Consider the following 24,626-nt stretch of genomic DNA (forward strand, 5'->3'; position numbering starts at 1 on the left):
ATGGGGTTATTGTCAGTATTCCATGTGAAAACACTCTGAGAAATATATAGGTGCTCATTACCCGCTTACTAACACACGCAGTGTGTTCCTTTAGTAATGACTGTAACAGTCGTGAGCTCAGTTAGGTTTGCTGGCAAGCAAATTTATTCCTGAAGCGGGGCTTTCACCACCAGCCCCCCCCCCCCCCCCCCACCACCTTCCAGCTATCGAGCTGACACTGCAAATGTTTGGGACACATTAAAACTTGTCTGGTTACCCAGTCAATGGTGTTCCCAGGGGCAAGCACGCGAGTTTGTTTAGTGACAAAATGCATGATGCAATCAGTTCTCACGCGGGATGTGATGGAGCAGCGAAACTTCAAGGCCAGGGCTTTGCGCGATCAGCCAGTTTGCTGCCGTGCAATATTCTTAATAATCCCCGGGACGTTACTGGAGTTCGAATAGAGGTCCAAAAAGAAGGCGTGTTGAGGAAACCCTTTTAATTGAACGCCTGACTGGGCTGCTTTGCTCAAATTTCCTTTCTATTACATCTGGGACGGTGATATGTTGAAAATCCCTACTGGATAGATTCTCATTGCGCTATTATTGCAAACTACTGAGCTGCATCTTGTACTCCCATTGACAATATCGCACCAAATATTATCTGACCATATAAGGTATTCCATTGCACCTGGTCCCTGGTATGGCGATCTCAAGAAACACGGTGGTGTTTGGTGTACACCCCGTATGCATTTTAACGACATTTAGTGAATCCAAGATCCTAGCTGAGCGATTCAATCAAAATATAAACAATTTTCCTGCCAGTTTTTTTTAATTGTATGGTCAAGAGGGGAAGGATACTCACTCTAACCCTGGCCTCCGTAAGGTTTGTCCAAACGGCGATCTCTTCCCTCATGGACATGTCGGGATACCGGTTCCTCTGGAAGGTTGCTTCCAGTTCCTGGAGTTGCTGGCTGGTGAAGTGCGTCCTCTGACGCCTCTGCCTTTTCTTCTTGGATGGATCGTCCAGGCTGCAATCTTCTGATTTGTTCTGCATCGATTTTTCTTTATCTAAAAACCAAACAAAAAACGCAGATAATGCAACACGTGCCCACCACACACACACACAAAATCGACCGGAACCTCAAAAGGAAAATAATGCTGGCACAACAACTAAAGGATTGTCGCAGACCGAGTACGTTCACCCGTGATCAAATTGTATCAAAACAAACCCCCAGCAACATCAGGGAAAGATCATTCATCACTGCTGCTATTATTATCACTAAGGTTGCTCGGTTTAGTGATCACACTTGGTGATTGTTTCCTTCACGTGGATTACTATTAGGGAGAAAACAGGTCATAACAAGCTACCCAGTTAGTACTCGCTTCTAAACGGTTGATGTTAATTTGTCCACGGACAGTTCCGAGCATAAAACTCGGCTGCATTTCGCTTTATCACGGAATCGCCCCTTACAAACACGCAGATCAGCAAGGCAACGCAGAAACTTGTTTCATTCTGTCACTGTGTCAACAAACTAGGTTAAACATTAACGTCCAACATTTAATAGAACAGCATGCCTTTTTATTGATGACAGCTTTTATTCATTGGTCATACGTTTTTTTTAAAGTCTCGCTGTCTCAAGCAAGGGGCGGGTAAAATTAGCTCCACGGAAGTCTGCCTTTCACCTTTAGGTTTATTTAAATTTGTACTGGATATCATCATCCCTTTCACTTCTACGCGAGGGCTCGACTCAACTCAACTCGAGTCTCAGTGGCTGGCTTTATTCCGGAGACTTGATATCAAGAGTCGGTGGGAAGGTCACTTGCTCCCCCTCCCCGGGAACATTCCTTGAACTAACACAAGGAACTCGGTGCATCCTTTACCTGCTGCCTCCGTGTCCGAGGAGTCGCTCGCGGTGTTTTCTAACCGGTCCCTGCTTTCACCCGACCTTAGCAAAGGGAAACTCGAAGCAGCCATGTCACAAGGAGCCGGGGGTCTTCCGCTTTCAGCCAGTCTCTCTACATTCATCGCACCTTTAAAAAGAGTTCACCGTCCTTTTACTGTTACATCGATAATTTCTTTAAATTAAATCCATAGGATAAACTCCGAATGTTCAGGCAAACAATATATATGTTTCCTTCAGTGAAACATGATGCCTTTTCTAACAGGCAGATTGAGTGCTTCAGACCAACATTTGAAACCTGTGTGGATTGTGTTAAGGAGGCAGGAGCTGGATTTGTATACTGTGCCGAGGGTAGGAATGACCCGCCCGGATAAGGTGGCGGAACTGATATAGAACTCCTCCCACTGCCAGAAGATTCCTCCTAGTTTTCGCTGATAAGTCACCACCCACAAACCATCAGAATCGACTGAGCTAATCTGGGGAAACAGCTCCCAGCGTCCGCCCAGTCACAAGATAAATACTTTTAACAGGGCCCGTTAAACAAGTCCAATTGCAAAGTGACGGTTAAGAATTTCCTTTCCAAATTCAATAAACATTGGGCTTAGACGCAGGGGCGGGCCGTTCGGCCCTTAGAGCAGCAGGTAGACAATAATTGCCACGTAATTTTAGAGCCTGTACAGTAATGGCCCATGCCTCAAGATTTCAGAAATCCTAAAACATGTACCGCACTAATAAATAATGCATTATGAATTACAAATATTTCCAGAATTAGAATCATAAAATAATTCCGTTTTCTGACTGCCAACTTTATTCTGGTTGTGAAATAATTTTGCATTAAAATATAATCAAAAATAGATTGGTATTCGGATTGAATGAGGATTAGTGCTAGTGGTTAGTGCAGTTTATCACTTCCCACTACGTTCTGCGATTTCCTTCTCGCTTCCCTCAACAGTTACTCTCTTCAAAGTTGGATTTTGCATTGTCCAGCCTTTCATATCAATACCTACTTCTAGTGTCAGCATTTCTTGTTATACTTGGGGCTCAATGTTATTGCATGGGTATAAAATGAGGGCTACTTTTTGAGGCTTCCCCTACAAGAACAGGATGCATTCGAGCAATTATTTTAATTTGTTTTCAACGAGCAAGTCGACGAAGGAACACATCAAACCCCTCTGCCGGGTTGAGGTTGGGGCTGGGGTGACACCTTAACATGTGATGCAGACATGAGTTGAGAGGGCAGCAGGAGTGAGGAAGGTGGTGACATTGGGGTTTGGTGTAGTTCGACGCTGGATCACATTCTAGTTACCGGGAGGAACAGATGAATTCGCCGAAAAGTAGTCCTAGCTCTGTAGTTAAATATACTTCTGACCTCACACTTGTAAAAAACACGAGTTATATTCCCACAATTTGAGCACACGGGTGTGTGATATCGGGCATTTAGAGAAAGTCGATACGACATAACGTAATTATCACTTTTCTCTGCTAGATTAAATGGACAAATTCAAAATGTTACCACTGTCCATTTAAATGTTTATTAGAAGCGGCCAAACTGTTACCTGCTTTGGGATGAAGTTGGCAGAGATGTTTACTCGTAGAGCTGCATGCTAAACATAGCTGGCTGTAATTAAAGCAAATAGTGGCATTGGTATAGAGCTTTCAACTCTAGAGTTGAAGGGAGTCGTTTGTGACAGCTATAAATGCAATGAATTTATCTTGTGCAGTTGAAATTTTATAGGTCTTCTCTGTTTTAAAAATAAATCATTTGTATAAATGTACGGATGAGAGAGGAAAGAAGTGGTAGTGTTACAAATTCAAGGGAATCATAATGAATGAATGATATCGGGATATATTTTTCGAATGGTCCATTTGGCATTGTAAACGGCGAGACGAAAACTTGTAAACTCAATTGAACCTAGCACTGTGTTGGAGCTTAAATATTCAACATTTCTACATTTGTTTTGTGAATGGCATCGATTTTTGATCGCTGAGAATGGTTAAAAAATCATGTTGGACATGCTCAACGTAGCAATCGGCTCAAGGACAGCTTCTTCCCCGCTGCCATTAGAATTTTGAATAGACCTACCTTGCATTAAGTTGGTCTTTCTCTACATCCTAGCTTGACTGTAACACTATATTCTGCACTCTCGCGTTTCTTTCTCCATGAGCGGTATGCTCTCTGTGCATAGAGTGCAAGAAACAATACTTCTCACTCTAAGCTAGTACATGTGACAATAATAAATCAAACCAAATTAATATTTTCGCCTTTACTTAGGGCATTACACAGCGTGACATTGAGAAAAACCGAGGAAGATGCTGGATATTTAAAATCATAGCTTGGATTTTCTGGGTGTTTCCTTGGCTGCATATGATTCCTTTAAGAATCGGGACAACGAGCTGTATCGTAAACATAGACCTGGACACTAATCCTTGTGAGGTTAAATATACACAGTAAAACATTACATTTGGTAAGATTTTAATTAATTCTGCTGCATTGTTCACCTTAACTGTTTGACATTTTATTTTCATTATGAAATTTGGAGATCATGGCCATAATTTAAATCTTACGATCGAATTAGACATAATTCCATTTTAATTACACGGGATTATAGGAAATTCTGGGACGTAACTGAGTTTTTGGGGATCGCATTATATGAAGTCCCACTTTATGGAAAATACCAGTCAATTACTTCAGTATTAAACTAATAATAAAGGCCTTATCTTAGTGAGAAATATCTACAAAGTCTTTCATTGCAATTGCTGAAGAAGCGTTTCATTTTTTCACGGTGGCATCACATTTCATTGACTTTATGTGTATTTTGACATTAAATGCAATGTTGCGCGCAATAATGGAAAAGTCAGCAAAATGCATTTAACAAGACATTGTGTGTCTTAAATGGAATATTTTACTAAAATATTCAGATTCAATTGCTAGTTAGAAACATTGTTATCCAAATAAATGCAATGATCAAAACTATTCAAATGATATCAAGGCCAAAATGTTTTAATGTTGGCTACAGAAGTTTTTTTATTCATTCATGGGACAGGGGCGTCGCTGGCTGGCCAGTATTTATTGCCCATCCCCAGTTTTCCTGAGAGTCAACCGCAGTGCTGTGGCTCAGGAGTCACATGTAGGCCAGACCAGGTAAGGACGGCAGATTTCCTTCCATAAATGACATTAGTTTTTTTCTTCAATAGATTCTTAATTCCAGATTTTTTTTATTGAGTTCAAATTCCACCATAGTGGCATCAGGTCCCCAGAACATTAATTGAGTTTCTGGATTAATAGTCTAGCGATAGTACCACTAGACCATCGAGAACAAATGACCAACTTTGGAAATTAATTTATTTCTTCCCTTCCAGTCAAAGGCTATCTAATGCTTGAAAGTATAATCCAGGCTGACACACAACTGAGGGTGAAGATAGAATCACAGTATTAAATCAGAATTACCACTGTGTTCAGCATAAACATTTTCAAAAATTATTTTTAATAATTAAAATTAGGCTGTACTGTAACCTATAATGCTGGCTACATTATCTTGAACAAGTTATAATAATTGCACATATTATTTATTGTATGAATACTTAATTGTGGCATGTAAATTTCTAATTAATATTAATTTTTCAGTTCATTTCAATATGTATTACTTCTGAATAATTGAAATTTTACCAATAATAATCTGATACCTACAACTGCCATCTATAAACTGGAATCACACATAGTGCAAAATTAAATATTATGCAGATAACAAAGCAATGGGATTAATAGAACTGGCTGGCCATTACTTCATTATTATGAATATTCTGAATAAGACATACAGCTTAACTGAACTATACAAAATGTAGAATATTTAACAGTCAAGGTTAAATATTCAAGTTTTTCATTGGAGTCATTGTAATATCTCAAGTCAAGTATACAAATCTACACTAATTCTTTCCTCTGTAAATTGAGCACCAAGGTCATGTCAAACATTTGTAGGTATATTTTTGTGACCGTCATACTACATGACTCATATGGATTAAATAAATTATATCTAAGATCAACTGACTGTAAAAAGAAGTTTACCTAATAGCATTAAATGTTGACTGGAATACATTATAAAAAATAAATAAGATTAATTTTAGGATTATGTTGACATTCATAAACCGTTGAAACACTCCATGAACTCACTTGTACACTTAAATTACACTCATGCTTTTTCCCATTCTATCCACTTTTCAATATGTTAAATTAAACAAAGATGCACTGAGTGATTGTGAGTCCATTTGCTCAACAAGGGCAAAATAATCAAATACTTGACTGGTATCATCTATCAATCACAACATATGATTGTTTTGGAAAATTTGGCTTTGCAACATACAATCCCTAAAATATCGAAAGGACTGAAGGGAAGTATTATTGATATAACGGATAATGCATTTATTATACATTGTCAGCATTCCAGGAAATTAATATAAACAGAAATTAAGTACATGCTAGTTCTCAATACAAGTGTCGCAGCAATTAAAGCAGAAATAAGAATAATCATTGGAACATTCTTTAAAAAGGGCTTTATTCATCATGGGGAAGCCTATTAGTGTATTGGAACTGACTATAATTTTTTTTTCATTTCATAACTCATATGCTACCCATATCCAGGTTGACAGATTTAAATTAAACAAATGGTTAGCTACTACTATAACAGGAACAACGGCTTCCAAACATTGATCCTTGAGATGATTAAGTAAGAATGGGTTAAGTAGTACAGTTTTGAAAAATGTATACCTATGGATCCTTGCATGTTATTCTCCACTTTAACATTCACCGCAATACTTGTTTTATTCTTGCAAAATAAGCCGCCCTTATGTATTTCCTGAGAGATTGTTTAATTTATTACCAAATTATAGGCCGTTTTATGTCTTGGATTCATTGTTGTGTGGAGCTAGATTGGCATTTTTCCAAAATTAATTCATTTAAATTCTTAAATAGTTTAAAAAGAGAAAGAATAAATGTATGTAGGAATGTGAAAGTGATTTTCCCATCAATAAGGGTTTGACTGAAGTCCAGATTCTGGAAATGAAACAATAATCTTCAAGTTTCCAATGGATTTCAATTTTGAAAATTTTACTTTACATTTATATCTCCTTCTCTCTCTCATAGATATAATCAATTATTGTTAAAAGGAAATGGAATCGAAAAATATTTAATTTTAGAGAACAATTATTTTTGACAATACAAAATTTATGTTTCTGTAAGTGATTATGATTAATATAATTCTACAGGGAGCAGCATGTATGACAAATGCATACTGGCTCTTTAGAATATTGTACTTCACAACATGGTAAAGAGAATGAAAACCCACAAGAAATAGGCTTACTCATATTTCCCTTACAATTTCCTCCCTCATATCTTGATGGTGATGGCTTCATGGCTACTGAATAGCTTCAAAGGCAATGGTATTGGTCTGGTATCTCACTAAAGTGACTTCTTCATGTGGGAGCTGAGACAGTAATGGTGATTTAATTAACAACATGGAACATCAATGCCTTGCCACATGTACATTGCAATGCAGGCATCAGTAGAGTGTTATCATAGAGCATAAAAGTTTAATATGCAGGAGGCCATTAGTCTATGTGATTTGCTCACTATACAATTCAAACTAATGCCACTGCATTACATTCTCTTCGTAGTTCTGTACCTTCCTCTGCCTCTAAACATTGATTTGATTTTCCTTTAAAATATGCAATGGTCTCTGTCTCAGCCATTCCTGTGGAAAATTCATTCCATGTTTAGTTACCCTCTGTACGTAGAAGTGTATCTTAAAACATCTCTGCCCACTCTCAGTAAAACAAACAAAAAAAATCCATCATTATCTTCTCAGGTTATAACATATTAAATGTGGCCTTGCCAGTGTTATCTACATCCCAAGGTCAAGAGGGAAGAAAATGATTGCCTATTGTTACCGACTTCTTAATAAGAGGAGTTCGTTCTCACTATCATAATCATCAATTATTTCTAAAACTTCCAGCAGGATCCAATACATTCATCAAATTCTTCATCTTCTTCACCTAACAACACTGAGGTCAGGACCCATCCTCATTCCACCTGAGATCAGCTAACTTTGCCCAGGCCTAGCCTTGGGATCCTCTAGAGATGTTCCTGACTCAGCCTCACCTCCCCCCCCCAACAATACATTTACTGACTGAATCACCAGGTTTCTGGTGTCATGTGTTCATTATGAATGGACGCGCGGCTTAAGTGATTTTTGTCCCCCTGCAGTGCTGGCATATATATGAAAAAACGATGTCGTTATTTCAAAGTAATATTCCATTCACTCACAAGTTAAATTGAGAAGCAGGCTCAGAGACATAATTACAAAGGACGGAAAACAAGCTGAAAAATAACCGTTGCAACCTCGCCATTAACTGCGTTTAATTTAGTTAGTTCTCACTTTTCGATATATTCTGGTATTTCCTATAAAAGAGCTTCAGCCACAGATGGGTTTTAGTCGGTGGCTGTTCTTGCCAGGTGCATGCCTTTGGCCACGTGACTATTCTCAAAGCCTCACAATACTCCAGAGCATTTTTTAAAAAAACTCAAACTCGTTAAACAAAAACGATGCAAATCAGCATTTGATAACTACATTATTCAGCATAGCCGGCCTATGGCTTTGAGAGGGAATTGCAAACAGTATTGAGTTTGCAAACTGAATGGTAAAAGGACACGCTTTGCTCAGTTAACAGAGGGGCATTGACTCAAAGATGGGAAATCATTATTTAGAAACATAAAGGATAATATTGTGGAAGTATTTTAGGCAGTAGGGAGAGAGAAAAAAAGCCTCGCATTAGATATTTTCCGATATGGAAAACATCTTGATGTCAAAGGAATTCAATATCCTAAGGAAATAGTACATCTCTGCTTCAGATTTCAATGCGGTTTGCGCCTATCAGCTACTTCTAATGAACCATAGGCAATATTCCTGGCAAAGAATTGTATTTCAGAATGTTGCAGATATTTATTCAGCTAAGAATGTTGTGCATGAATGAGGATTATGCCGGGATCAGCATGGTTATAAACTCGATCTAGAAATATCTTCATACTGTAATCAGTTTAATCGGTTATACAGATCAGATCGGATCGGACAATCGTAACTAAACGCATCCAAAGGAATCTAACATCTATTGCTGTTCCCATACACACCAACAATCCCTTGATTACCGGCGATGGATCGCCCAATAATGACATTATGGTTTGAAAAGTGCATGATTTAAATCGTACACTATTAAAAACGAGGCACATTCCAACTGATCTAAATTGGTTGTTCGGATTCCCGTGGTATATCTGATCAGTAATAGACTCCCTGCTAGCTATGGACACCTTTTTACTTAAAGTTCTTTGCCGTATCTTATTTCTCGCGCTTTCTTTCGCGTTTTCTTCCTTCCGAAATGCCATCAAAGATTTACACATGAAATTGCCAAGAAACCTTTGAATGGGCTATTGAAATCTCGACATATTTCCTTCAAAGAAAAGTTTCCTTGTCTTTTTTTAAGGTAAAAATAATTGCAGCTCTGTATAAACTGACCGATCAGCTTCTGAACGAGCCAACACACATCCACATGCAAAGTGGAGTGTTTCAGGTTGTGTATGTGAGGCTGGGGGGGAGGGAGCAGTACACAAAATAACCGGGAAAGGTCACGGCGAAGGGTCGATCTTTGAAGCAACAGGAGTGAACTGGGCAGGCTGCATGGACCGGTCATAGGGAAGCGATGTTCTCTCCTTTTCATTTCCCTTGCCAAAAAATATTGTTACTTCACATCATCATGAGATGTGCTTCGCAGCATTCAAAGCAGAAGAAAAGAAGGGGGCTTGCAAAGCTGCAGGTTTACGACGATATTTGACCCTTTGGCCTGGAAAAGCAGAGGAGTCAAATTAGTCTAAATCCTTAAATTAGGACTCAAACGGTGAAATAAGTCAATGAGTAAATTATGCAGCAATTTTCTTGTTAGGTTGGTGGAGGGATTGTTTTCCTGCTAGTTTCTTCGATGCTAGGGATGATGCGGGTAAACAGGAGAGGAGAGCGTGTTTCTGGCTCTCATTTCATGTACTTTAATTACAACTCATCTGTTTAGTTATGGCAAGGGCATTAGGCTGCGCTAGCGAGGACATTTACTCCGGACTATTAGAAAACATGATACATTGACGCGGCGTTTTTCTACAGTTCATTGCCCGAGACGGCCAGACATATAAACCTTTTGATTTATTTACTCTCAGTAAATCGTTCAACTAGTAATAATATTCCAGAGATAGTATCAGCCATAAAATGCCTCCGCGTTATATTGTAATGTTGTATAAATATAACTTGAGCAAAGAGTGGAAATAAAAAGTTTAAATCAACTTTAGCGGCCTCCTCAGTCATCATCTAAATACCGAGGACTATATTAATTATTAATATTAACAAGCCGTGCCTGTGCCACATATTTGTTCGACAAATGGAATAATACCATTGGGGTTAATGCACTGACATCGAATGACGAGCCTAGGTTTCATAATGAATAGCGCTGCTGATTAATATGATCCGTGGGTACGATTAAGATCAGTTGATTTATGCGCTTAAACCTGGAGACCTGTCTGTAAATAACACTTCGAGATCTCTCTGTTACCTGCACCTGAAGAGACCCTAACTACTCTCTGGAACTACTCTCTGAACTTCTCTGCCTGACTTCCTCTCTCTCCCTTTCCTTCAAGACTTTCCTTAAAAAGTTACTTCTTTTGACCTGACCGAGCTATGGACCATCAACCCTATATACTATATAATGTGGTTTGATGTTAAATGTTGCCTGATAACACGCCTTGGCTTGCCTTATGTTATTTTTTTGTTAGAAATTTGTCGTACATCATCCATTTTAAATATTTCAATATTGGGGTGTCAATTTTGTTTTGTCCTTCCTCTGAAGGGATCTTACCGTTTGTGTTCCTGGACTCGGGGACTGTACAACTATAGAATATAGATGGCCCTTTCTGGTGCGTGCTAGAGGTGATGGAGTAACAGCTCTAATTAATCATCTCCTAGCATTCCAGGGACAATCCTTCCGATCCTTAAGGCAAGCGCATAAATTACATTTTAGCATCTATTATAGAGACGATAGTAAGATCCAAGATATTGTGTTGCTTAACAGCTCCCTACCTAAAAATTTGTGTCATATTAGTGAAAGTAGCAGAGAGAGAGAGGCGAGGTGACAGTGTCGCTGGACTAGTAATGCAGAAGGGATTCGGTTTCGAATCCCATCTTAATGGAATTTGAATTTAATACAAATCTGATTGATATACAGCAACTTTCATTCCTAGCATTAAAACAATGCCAATTGTAAAAAATCCATCTTTTAGAGAAGGAAATCTGTCATCCTTAGCTGATCACGTGGTTCTTAAATGCCTTCTGAAAATTGCCACTCAGCTGAAGGGCATTTAGGGATGGGCAATAAATGCATACATTCCATTAACGAATAAAAAACATCTGAAATTCAAGCTTTAAATGCTGGATAGCCTGTTCTGAAGAAGTCATTATTGGAGTCGAAACGTAAACGTTTTTCTCTCCACAGATGCTGCCAGGTTCGCCGGGTTTGTCTAGCACTTTCCGTTTTGTCCGGTAATAAATAGTTCTCATATTAAATCTGAAAGTTTACAATTGCCTTATGAGCAGTTTCCGTTTACGAAGACAAATTAACGTTCACCTCTACCTCACAAAAAAATTTAAATGCCCGAGATTTGAAACATTTCTGTTTGTGAAATTCAGCCTCACCACCCCCAAAAGCCTCCACACCTCCCCCCCCTCACCCAATGATGCCCATTCCAATGATCGTTCGCAATGAGTTTTCTTTATGTTGGCTGGTGAATAGCGACGTCCGACTCAACTCAAGACTTAGACAAATATGAAAAATCCCATTTGTTTTCGTCTTGGCAACAAGACATACGCGAGTGGGCTTTAGTGACCAACTTGACAATAAAATTCCAGGGTTTTTAACTGATTGTATGCGTAGTCTTCAGCAAATCAGCTATATTGCATTAATTGAGTCAAAATAGAAAGCTGTTTAGAAGAAAGGTGATCACAGAAATATATTATAATTTCATGTCAATTATTTCGGGGCGGGGAGGGGTGTGTGGGGGGTTGTTGGTGATGGTGGTAACTGAATTTGTAACGAAAAGTGTGTCTATCGGCATTCTTGGTATTTTTATAGACATGTCTTCAATTCTGACTGCCTCTCTCTCAGGGAGGATAGTGTCCAAACTGTCAAGCAATGCTCGATTTACTTTTGTGTGTTTTTCAAATTAATATGGCCAGAAGATTAAATTTGGCAGTTCCTTAGCTCTGCTATTTCTGCTGTCAACATCCGAGAAAAGTCCCAGCTGAATTTTGTTAAACTTTTTGAGTTTCTGGAATCTTGAGTTTAGCATAAAGAGTATCGAGAAGTTTTGTCTTATTATTATAGTCAGTAACTGGCTCCTGTATCCGTTCGGACGACCTTAAAAGCTGTTGTTTTAAAATCCAACAGGAGTTCCAGAGCTCCCACTTACCTGATGAAGGAGCAGTGCTCCGAAAGCTAGTGGCTTGTGCTACCAAAAAAACCTGTTGGATTTTAACCTGGTATTGTGAGACTTCTTACTGTGTTTATTCCAATCCAACACCTGCATCTCTATATCATGTTTCAAAATCCGCCTTGCTTTCTTCTAGGGATTTTGGTTTGAGTTAGAAATAATCTGTTCACAACGAGATCTTTTAATTTCCCCAAATAAATGTCGTTGGAGGAGCATAACGGTTCTCGCTTCATGTCTTACAAACAATCGAGCGATCAGTATGTTATTTCTTTAAAATGCTTAATATTCGCGGTTAGAAACCTCTGGGAATGGCACTGCTGCCTCACAGCACCAGGGAGCTAGTTTCAATTCTGTCCTCGAGTGACTGTGTGGAGTTTGTACATTCTCCTCGCGTCTGCGTAGGTTTCATCCGGGTGCTCCATTTTAAAAGTTTATTTGTAGGTGTCACAAGTAGACTTGCATTAACAATGCAATGACATTGCTGTGAAAATCCCCTTGTTGCCGTATCTGATGCCTGTTTGGGTACAATAGGGAGAATTTTGCATGGCCAACACAGTTAACAGCACGTCTTTGGAATTTAACCTGGTGTTGTGAGACTTCTCACTGTGCTTACCCCAGTTCAACGCTGGCATCTTCACATTATAGATTCCAGAAGGCCCACGCTGAAAAATTAGGACCACTGTTTGGGTGTTATGGGTGCCATTGGGAGAACAAAATTACACCTCCATCTAACATGCACACGTTGCGATGCATTACGCTGGATGCCATATTGGTGAGGTCGATAGCTTGATGCAGTGAATGGCTGCCAGAGGTACGCACAGGAGACGGACAATAAAAGCAGAATACTAAGGACGCTGGAAATCTGAAATAAAAACTGAAAATGCTGCACAGACTCAGCAGGTGTGGCAGCATTGTGGAGAGTTAGTTGGGTAAGTCATGGTAAATACTTTGGGTTATGGGGACAGACCCTGAGTAAGATACTTTGTCAGAGAGTTGGTGCAGACTCAATGGGTTGAATGGCCTCCTGCAGCACTGTAGGGATTCTATGATTGAGAAGTAAACAATTAATGTTTCAGATCTAAATGATCCTTCAACAGATAATAAAGCCAATCAGCGTGCAATGCTGCTTTTTTCATAGAATCATAGAAACCCTACAGCACAGGAGGAGGCCATTTAGTCCATCCAGTCATCAGCTCATGCCCTCTGTTCACAACAAGAAGCACATCAAGCAATCACCACCACACCTGCCACCCCATCCCAGTAATCCACAGCATTATTCATAGAAGCTCTACAGCGCAGGAGGCCATTCAGCCCATCAAGTCATCAGCTCATGCCCTCTGTTCACACCAAGAAGGACCTCAAGCAAATGCCGCCACACTTGCCACCTCATCCCAGTAACCCTCAGCATTATTCCAAAGGGCCATCAACATACTGGTTGCTGATTAATTTCTTTTGGTTATTCCATTGCTTCTACAAGTGTAGTGCTTTCCATAGTTGTTCACAAAAACGTCTTGCAAAACTCCACAAGGAGTGGTGTGGCAGGTGTTTAAGAAGATATTACTGACAGCAAGGCTTTTGCTTTAACTGCCTCTGGACACATGTATGAGCAGACATTCACCTTACAAGACAGCATCATTTAGAGAATGAGGTCCTGCAAAACAGAACAAGCTGGTGGCAGAGGGAAGAGGAGGCCATGGTATTGATGAAGAAATTCCCTGACTTGAATGTCAGTGAGAAATAATATGGTATCCTCACAAATGTTCCCTCTTTCTTTTCATTGCACACAGCTTGTTCACGTGAATGTGTGGCACTCTTTAAAGTTGCAGTAACATACATGGTACCTTTAATTAGAACAACCTAGGGGCTGGTGTGATCATTTGTGGGTCGCTGTGTTGTATGCATGCAATTTATACGGAACATTTGATTCTCACTGAAATTTAGCTTCTGCTGACGCCAAAATTGCAACCACAGTGCAGGGCAAAGATAGCACTGTAAATTGCTGTGGAGGTGATGGTGACAAAGAACATTTACATTTCTGGCTCCTTCCAGCTGGAACTAGAGATGAATATTTTGCCTTCCAATGCTGTGTAGGAAAAGTCATTGACACACTTGATACATTCACACCCAACTACATTTTATTTTTTGTATTACGTTACATTTAATTTCCTCTTTCCATAAAGAAGCCATTGTAATGAGCACACAACTTTGCTAGGATTGCAGGCTTACCCATGGTGTGGGGTGCAGTGACTGCATGCATATTTCTTTGCAGAAACTGCATGATCTATACTGGAAGGGGTTCCTTTCCCACTACACCCAGTTGGTGTGTGACCATAGGTGGAGAATTATACATGTCAATGCCTGGTAGCAGCTGTGATGACTCCATTCTTCAGCAATCTACTCTACCCACTTCATTAGAGTTTTCACATCAAACCAAAGGGTGGCCTCACAATGACAAGATCCGCTGATGATGTGGCTGATGACTTGGCTACACAGCACGTTTACAATGTAGTAGGTGCTGGCCCATTAACCCTTATAGGCCAGAACATTGGCATGCCAAAATTATGTTTCTGCTACCTGAACCCACCTTGGAAGTGCCCCGCAGCACTTGTTAGAGTGGGTGTCAAGGTTAGGGGTAGTCTCCTGCATTTTGTCCAATCTTGTCACAGATGTGGCGACAGATCTTGTTGCAAATTATTCAGGAAAGGAATATGAGCAGGAAGAGGAAGAGAAAGAGAAGAGGCAATTTACACAACCTCTTTCTGGCCAGGCTGCTTGTGAAGAACATTTATAAATGCAATATCAGTATCCATGATGCCAATTTCCTATTCACCAGCAGTCCCAAATATTATCGTCCTTCTGTCACTGACCATCACAGCACACACAGAGGTAGAATGCAATAAAAAGGCCATCCCAAAATTAGCTTCACTTATTTTTAGTAATGTCATTCCATATTACGCAGGAAATAGTTATTTTCCCATGTGCATTCCATTACTGCAGTTTCTCTATGTGCTCTTACGCAGTGCTAACACAGTTACTGCAGCATAGCTAAGGAAAGGCTGATGCTTTTCCGTGGTGAAGACTACTGATGGCTTTGGATGATAGCTTTGAGCAACTCTGGACCTAGTGAGGCCAACTGCAGATTGCACCAGCTGACATGGGCTGACTGTCTGATAGACAAGGGCACTGGCAGAGATTAGAAGAAGAATGCTATTTTACTAAGAGAGCACAGTAATGATGCACTCCATGAAGCCATTACTGCTCTGCTGGAATGGCACCTCAGCACTCGCAGGACTCTGTTGGAGGACAGATTGTTGGACTGCTGTGACTGTAAGTCCCTTTGCACCACCTTGAAATCCACAGTCATGATAACAGCAGTCTGAACTGGAGCTGGAGTAGACAATTCACCCCGTGAGCCTGCTTCGTCATTCAATATGATCATGGCTCATCTCATCATGGCTTCAATTCCACTTTCCTGCTCATTCTCTGTAACCTTTCGACCCATTATTAATTAAAAATCTGTCTATTTCCTCCTTAAATTTATTCAATGTCCTGGCATCCACCACACTATGGGGTAGTGAATTCAACAAGTTCATGACCCTTTGAGAGAGGTAATTTCTTCTCATTTGTTTTAGATCTGCTGCCTCTTATAGTAAAACTATGATCTCTCATTCTATATTGTCCCACGAGAGGAAACATTCACTCTACACCTATCCTATCAATCCTTTTAGCTTCTGATAGATTAGATCAATTAGAATTCCCTTATTCTTCTAAACTCTATAGAGTATAGGCCTACACTACTCAATCTTTCTTCATAGGACAATTCTTAGCTGGAGCTTCCACTGCAGCATTGAGACTTCAAGGGGAAATTGCTTGTTCTGCACAGAAGTTGAAACATTGGCCATCAGACACTACATCATGGTTGGGTCTACAAATGTGTCGGAGGAATTGGCTACCATCTCTGTGCTGGAAAGATGGGATCCAAGTTCTGTGCATATTTCTGGGCCAAGTTGAGGCTGGACTGTTTCATACTCCTTGTTAATGAGTACTAGCTTTCTGACAGGCTTTCCAATGCTCCATTGGGAAAACCCATCAGAATCCTTTGTATACTGCTACATCCAAGCTGTCATTGAGTCCTCTGCCAGAAAAAAATGAGTTTCATTTTGTCCCAATGCTAACCTTGCCTCACATTTTGACTGTAGGTGTCTTATGACAAGCACATCCCGCTTCTTCACTATTCTCTAAATGACATGCAGTCTTAAAATCTGAATTGAAGTGTGAAATTGGGTGATGGGATACTGTGTCTTCATCATCATTATAATCTATCTTTCTCCTTGGTCAATATGAATATCTTGGGCATCTGAAAAGAGAAAGATACAAAGAGAAAGTTCTGCTTGTCTGGGATGGGGCTGAGGATTGGTAGTAAGTTTGGGGTGAGTAAGAAGTGCATGCTTACACAATGTAAATCTGTAAATCAGAAGAGTGTGGGATGTGAGTGAGGGAAGGGAAAATTAGGATTAGGTATGAGAATACCACAATTTTCTTGGATTTCAGCCCTGCCTCTGGTCACGGCAATTGGCATTCCACAAATGGCCAGCACCATTTCCTCCGTGGGAAGAGGATATTTAGGCTTGCCTGTCCCTCACTGGTTTGCTTCTGCAGCCTTTGATGAAGTATTACTCTGTCCTGCAAGAAAGGGAATGTTTCAGTAAGTGTCATCAATCTATTTCGATGACATGGCTGTTATGGCTAAATAGCTGATCATGTTTGCAAGTTGAGAGTTCTGGGTATGAGGCTTTCAGCAGTGTCTGAGGGTGCAGAGGAGCAAATGAATGTCAGATATGAATTGTGATTGATGGGGATTGTCAGTAGATGAATGATGTGGATGTGGTGAATTGAGCAGTATCTGAGGTCATTTCTTGCAATGACGTTGGTTATAAAACATGTCTTTTAAGGAAGTTTTCATAGTCCTCTGTATGTTAACAGCAATGGCTTATTAACTCCTTGTAACTAAATACATACATAGTGAAGGGTAGAGGCAAGGAGCTAGCTCTGTGTTTAAGATTCTCTGCTCAACACTACACTGACCCTAGGTCTGGGCCATGTGCCTTCTTATACCACTGAACTCAGTCCCATGTTAGCCCTGTATATACCAGACACTTATACTACAGGTAGCAGGATATGGTATTTAAAGATGCATTCACTGATTTTGGTCATTCATGTAAGGTCATTGAACTTCTTGCGGCACTGTCGTCAGGTCCTTATTGCTTGACCCATGGTTGTAATCTCCATAGCTAACTGCTCCTGTTGCCTTCTGTGATGTGTTTGGAGAGCCTCCTGACCCCTTGCAGTTTCAGTGCATCTCTGTTCCTTTGCACCTCCTCCAGTAAAGTCTCGCATGCAGGATTCAAAAACCTACTATCATGCTGTCTCCCATGTTGTGCCTAATCAATGTTTCTCAGATCAAATTCACATCCAACATCTGCTCTAGGCACAATACACCTTGCCTCAGAGTTGCAGACAAGTTTTAACCGGTTCCAAAGAAGAGTCATATTCAAATTGAAATATTAGCTGTGTTTCTCTTCTAAAGGTGCTGACAGACTTGCGATATTTTCAGTTTCTATTTTACTTTTAACTGATGCCAGTCAATGATTTTGGCTTCCTGCTCAGTTTTCCAGCCAATCAACAAGATAGCCAACACTGGTTTGACAATGAAATCATTTGAAACAGCAGACAGCACAATGTTGAATATTGCTTGCAATACAGTAAATGTTGGGAGTAATTGTGTCACAACTCCTGTACTCATTTTCAGGGCTACTGAACTAAACCCCCCAAGGGTGGTGGCACGCTCTTGGCTACAGTGATTCCACTGGAAGCAAAAGACATCAATGTTTAGTCAAATTCACTTTCACTGTGATCAGATTTCTGTGCAAAGTGCTGGTGTTAACTGTTCCACTGTTAACAAAGATATCATTGCTCAGAAGAAGTCTGCTTTTGAGATTCTAATTGAAGATGTTGTTGGGGGTATTTGCTTGAAAAGAAAATGGTTCACTGGGTGATTACACCATTGATTTAGTGTGAATACTGATGTAAATTTAACACTAAATTGGTACAATAACAAAGAGAAATGGGACCTGGAGAAACAAGCCTAATTGTAGCCTGGCACTAATCCAGCTTGTTAATTTTTAAATAGTAGTCAATATAAATAAAAAGTGATTTCTTAATTGGACATGATACATTCTTTTTCAACATAGAGCATTAACAACTTGAGGAAATGAGTGTCTAATGTGCACTATTAACATCCTTGTAGATATTAGCAATTTCACTGATAACGTGGCCCTCTAAATTAAGAAAAAATACATTTGTTTCCATTGCATTGTTTCTTATAGGGCACCTAAGAACACATGAAGTTGCTGTTTGACTCCAGGAGGTGCCATAACAGTATGTACATTCTTGATTGAGTGAATAATCCAAAACTTTTTATAAGGAAACAAATGACTTGAGAAGTATCTATCCTGCATCATCTCACTCATCTCTTACTGGTACAATATTGGTATCCATAAAGACCAGGGTTTTTTTAACGGGGCAGTTTAATAAATTTGTAATGTCTGGTTTTAATGGTTTGATAATGTTACACACAGTCTGGATTTGTTTCTGGATTAGAAAAAATGTTCTACAATGGAGCCTCTTTCTGCTTTTGAATGATCTGGCCAGGATGTACAAGTTGCAGTAGCATTATCCTCCTGGAAATGTATTTAGTGTGCCTTGAGTAAAAATGTAAAATGCTGTTAGTAGGGCAGCAGGTATATCAGGATCTGAAAGAGCAAGTTAGGCTAAGATCCTCTGTGTTAACCTATCATTAACTGGAATTGGTCAAACTCCAAGGCAAACCTTTTATAGATTTAGGAGCACATACCCATACATTTTTGTCATGTCACTTTAAGTGATGGCATGATTTATTCTGACATAATTAATGTTCTTTTAAACTCTTGTTATAAATAGTCATGCCCATGAATATCTTTTGTACACAGATTTATGTCTTCATACGTTCAGTTTTCAAATGGCAAGGACATAGATCAATGTGTCTCCGCTTTTTTAGTTGAGTCTTCAAATCAAAGCTCAATCCAGATTAAACGCAAATTGTTGCTTTGTTAGTTTGATTACTGTATTACAGTAGTTACTAGCACAAACCATTACATTAATCAATTAAAAATCGATTGTGAGTGTAAAAATTAAACTGTAGCCTTAACACTATACTTTTTGAACTCTTGAAGTGACAGATCATCCTTTGAAAACTTGCAATAGTCATTTTCCCTGGTAACTCAATGAGAGGATCATGTGTGCCATTTTGTACCACACAGATCAATAAGATCTCAAGTTCACGGTGGCACAGTAGTTAGCACTGCAGCCATACTGTCAGGGCTCCAGATTTGCCGGAGTGTGGCGACTAGGGAATTTTCACAGTAACTACTTTGCAGTGTTAATGTAAGCTGACTTGGGGCATTTATAAATGAACTTAAAATTTGTCTGTTTTCATTTCATTCTATATGCCAGGTAATACAAAGTTCTTTCTTTCTATCCAGATAATGCTAAAAAGCTGATCACTATTGAAAGAAGAACAAGGAGTTAGTCTGGTGTTGGAGCTACCACTTCTCTAACAAGAGCAAATTAACTTTCCATTTACCTCATTGTTGCTTTGAACATAGGAAATAGGAGCAGGAGTGGGACATTTGCTCCTTGAGCCTGCAACACCATTTAGATCATCCTCCGCCACAACACCACTTTCCTGTACTATCCCTATCTCCCTTAATATTTTTATATCTAGAAATCTTTCAACCTCTATCTTGAACTGAGCTTCCACAAACCACTGGGATAGAAAATTCTAAGATTTATCATCCTCCTATTGAAGAAATTCTTCCCTAGTGTAGTCCTAAATAATCAACCTCTCATTCTGGTTCCAGATACCCCTCTCCCCCCTCCTCCCGACCCACCCAGCCCCAGCAAACATCCTTTCTTCATCTGCCTTGTCAAGCTCTGTCAGAAATTTGTATGCCTCAATGAAATCACCTCTCATTCTTCTATATTCCAGAGAATCTAAGCCCAGTTTCCTCAATCTCTCCGGAGAGAACAATTCTGCCATTCCAATCTGGTAAAACTTTCATTTCATTCCCTCTAGGACAAGTATGTCCTTCCTTAGGTAACCAGGCCAAAACTGCACATAATATTCCAGATATCTTTGCTACATGCAAAATGATGGCTGCATTGCCAGCATAACAGATGTCACTGTTCTTTAAAGTTATTTTTGGAGGCTTTGGGATGGTTCTGAAAGAGATACTTAGGCATTATGTAAATGCAAGCCTATTTTTTAAAATAATCTTTGATTTAGTAATCCTTAGTCAGTAATTTCTCTTGGCATCCCTGAATTAGGCACAACAAAATAAGTAATGGTTCCTAATCTTTATCTAGATAATGCATTTATGTAATTACCAGGTAAGAACAGCATCAGATCCAACTCTGATTACCTTCATCATTGACTTGTTTGCTTATAGTCTAGAACTCAGATTTATAGAAAAAGAATGGCCATTTGGGTGAGGTACTTGGTGCCAGTACCCATGTGACTAATACAAAGCATACATCATTACCTCCAATAGCATGGATAGAATGACAATGTCTTCCATAAATTCAAAATCTCAATTTTCCACCTTACAGTTTACTGCCAAACTAGCCAGTTATCCCTTATTTTCTAATTTTATTTCCTTTTAGTGAATTTTTAAGCTAACAAAAGCAAAGACTATCAGGAATGAGAAGTAGAGTATTCCTCATTTCAGACACAGCATTAGGTATTCCCAGGTCCTCTATAATCTAGAATAGTCAAGTTTGCTACAATTTGCCCATTTGTAGAAGCTCACCAAAGTGTCATACCTGGCCCTTATCTATCTCATGAAAACCAGGTTATAACTGTTTAAATCAAATTCATATAGAGGAACAGAAAGACCTAACTTCATAAAGTGAGTTGGATTTGAACCTAATCGGAGAAGGGAAGGTAATAGAACATAGAACACTACAGCACAAACAGGCCCTTCGGCCCACAAGTTGCACCGATCACATCTATACCTACTAAGCCGTAGAACTATCTGTAACTCCCAATCCCATTAGATCCCATATATTCATCCAGAAGTCTTTTAAAAAACCCCAGTGAGTTCGCCTCTACCACCACCAACGGCAGCCGATTCCACGCACTCACCACCCTCTGAGTGAAAAACTTATCCCTAACATCACCTCTGTACTTGCTTCCCAGCACCTTAAACCTGTGTCCTCTCGTAGCGACCATTTCAGCCCTGGGAAATAGCCTCCGAGAATCCACCCTATCTATTCCTCTCAACATTTTATAAACCTCTATCAGGTCACCTCTGAACCTTCGTCTCTCCAGGGAGAAGAGACCTAGCTCCCTCAACCTATCTTCATAAGGCATGCCTCCCAATCCAGGCAACATCCTTGTAAATCTCCTCTGCACCCTCTCAATAGCTTCCACATCCTTCCTGTAGTGAGGCATACTTATGTAATGTGCCATACAATCTCCTAGTTTCCCAACTTTTGACAAGAACTGTTTCATTGAGATACTGAATTTAAATTTAATTTACTGTGGTCCCTGCTGCTTAAATTGCCTTAATATGCCCAAGGAAAAGTGGCATGAAGGCCACCCGCTGGTTTTTAACATACCCCCAACTTCAAGCCCAGTGGTCGGGGAGCTTTTCCCCATCATTGAATACATTACGCATGGTAATGGCAGAGATAGGAAAGGCTCTGTGTATTACAGCAAAACAAAAAGAAACAGCTTTACCCAAAAGCTTTGAGTTGGTGGAAAAGACATCCTTCCAGCTCTATTGTTTATTTCCACCCTCCTTTAAAGGGAGGGTGGAATGGAAGAAATTGTCAAGGCAAGAAATAGCAAAGGGGATATAAAAATTAAGATCATGCTAGCTGATGAAATTACAACTATTTAGGCCATTGAAAGTGTAAGCTTTTCCATGTCAATTCTGCCTAACCAAACCACCTGAGAAAAATTTCTGTAAAGTTCCCAAAGAGAGAAAACGCTGGAAATCTCTTTTGGTTTCAGATTCCAGCATCCACAGTAATTTGCTTTTATCCTCTGTAAAGTTCTCTTTTCCTGAAAGATGACAAGGTAAAATTCCAAATATTTCTGGTGAGATGAAGGCAGCTTCCACAAATGCATCAGCAGTTGGTGAGCATATTGTTATTGACGTGATTGATGTGGATATGGAAAAGCATAGAAATTGTTAAGTTCTAATCATAAGACATAAATTTTGTGCAATCTGTGAATTGATGAGGGATTTTGGCTTTTCTTATTTCATCCTATTAGTTGTTACCATCTCTCATGTGTTGTCTATTAAGGAAGGTTAGTATATGGGGTGTGGCGGTGGGGTACATCAGGTAATTAGAAACCTTGTAGAATGTTATCACCTAACCTGTGGAGAATTGATTAAAATAGGGAAGCTTTGCTTATGTTGTTTCTGGTTGTATTACAGCTTGGTATGGCTCCTGCTTTGCCCAAGACTGCAAGGAACTACAAAAGGTTGTGAATGTAGCCCAATTCATCATGCAAACCAGACTCCCATCCATTGATTCTGTCTACACTTCCCGCTGCCTCAGCAAAGCAGCCAGCATAATTAAGGACTCCATGCACCCCAAAATGAACAAATACTAATTTTTGGACGTATTAAATGCACTCTGTAGCATTAGACAAGATTAAAGAGAATCACCACAGTGGAATATCATTAAAAATAAAATGAACATTAATAATTTATTCTCTTCCACCTTCTTCCATCGGGAAAAAAGATACATTAGTCTGAGGACATGTATCAACCGACACAAGAACAGTTCTTCCCTGCTGCCGTCAGACTTCCGAAGGGATCTACCTCACACAAAGTTGATCTTTCTCCATACCCAGCTGTGACTGTAACATTACATTCTGCACACTCTTGTTTCCTTCTCTATGAATGGTATGCTTTGTCTGCAAACTGTGCAACAAACAATACTTTTCACTGTATGTTAATACATGTGACAATAATAAATCAAATTTAATCAAAGAAGGGCATTGTTGAGACCACTTCTGGTGTATTGACTTTTTCTTTAAGGAAAGATGTAAAAGCATTAGAAGCAGTTGAGAGAAAGTTTACTAGACTTATACTAGGAATGGCTGTGTTGTCTTATAAGGAAAGGTCGGAGATCCACCAGAGTTTAGAAAAGTTAGAGACGATTTGATCAAAACCTTTAAGATTTTGAGGGGTATTAATAGGGTGGATGTGGAGAAGGTGTTTCCTCTTGTTGAAGAATCCAGAACTGGGTCACTTTTAAAAATAAGGGGTCGCTCATTTAAGACAGAGGTAAGGTGATTTTTTTTTCCCCTCAGAGGGTTGTGAGTCTCTGGAACTCTCTTCCTGAAAAGGCAGTGGAAGCAGAGTCTTTAAGCAGAGCTAGACAGATTTTTGGTGTCAAACATTTTTGTGAATAGGCAGGAATGTGAGTTGAGGTTACATCGGATCAACCATGATCTTACTGAATGGTGGAGTAGGCTCGAGGGGCCAAGTAGCTTTCTCCTGCTGCTATGTACATTCCGGTAGTATCATGCATTTGAAATGTATTTTGTAAGCCGACTTATACTTTTTATATGTAAACTTAATGGCATGAATATATATATTACAAATAAATCATGGGGTTTATCATTTTTCTGATATATAATAAAATGAACAAATTCTAATTTTTGGAAGTATTAAATGCACTTTGTAGCATTAGACAAGGTTGAAGAGTATCACCAGAGCGGAATATTTTTAAAAATAAAATGAACATTAATAATTTATTTTTTAATGCAGACGCAAATGTCTTTGGATCTATTTATTTAAAAGTTGGTTTGATGACATTGTGGAGTGAATGAATATTGAGCTCAAGGGTTCCAAGCTCAAATTAATAGGGCTCCATTAACACATACTGAGTTGAATCATCAGCACTTGTTAAATCATCACAGAGTCAATGAATGCCTGACTACTTGTTTATTTAATTCCCTCATACACTTGGATTTAGTAAGTTATTATCTCAGTGATATCATCAGCACATATATTTAAACAAACTGTCTTCCATTTTCAAGCTCACACAGGTGTCATT

The 24,626-nt window shown here is 39.4% G+C and overlaps 1 protein-coding gene across 8 annotated transcripts in view; it reads right to left on the bottom strand.

The window, feature by feature from the left end:
• pitx1 (paired-like homeodomain 1) overlaps nucleotides 1–24,626 on the bottom strand; it is a 42,602-nt gene that overhangs the window by 2,427 nt on the left and 15,549 nt on the right. For all 8 annotated transcript variants that reach the window (XM_080201458.1, XM_080201453.1, XM_080201457.1 and 5 more), the window contains 2 exons: nucleotides 1,863–2,012; nucleotides 844–1,049 (listed from right to left, as the gene is read on the bottom strand). In XM_080201458.1, coding sequence (XP_080057584.1) covers nucleotides 844–1,049; nucleotides 1,863–2,007 — 351 coding nt within the window. In that variant the 5' untranslated portion in view covers nucleotides 2,008–2,012. The remainder of the gene's footprint in view (nucleotides 1–843; nucleotides 1,050–1,862; nucleotides 2,013–24,626) is intronic.

This window comes from Carcharhinus amblyrhynchos, chromosome 13 (assembly GCF_965287045.1).
Source record: "Carcharhinus amblyrhynchos chromosome 13, sCarAmb.v2.hapA, whole genome shotgun sequence".
In the NCBI taxonomy this organism is placed as follows: domain Eukaryota; kingdom Metazoa; phylum Chordata; class Chondrichthyes; order Carcharhiniformes; family Carcharhinidae; genus Carcharhinus; species Carcharhinus amblyrhynchos.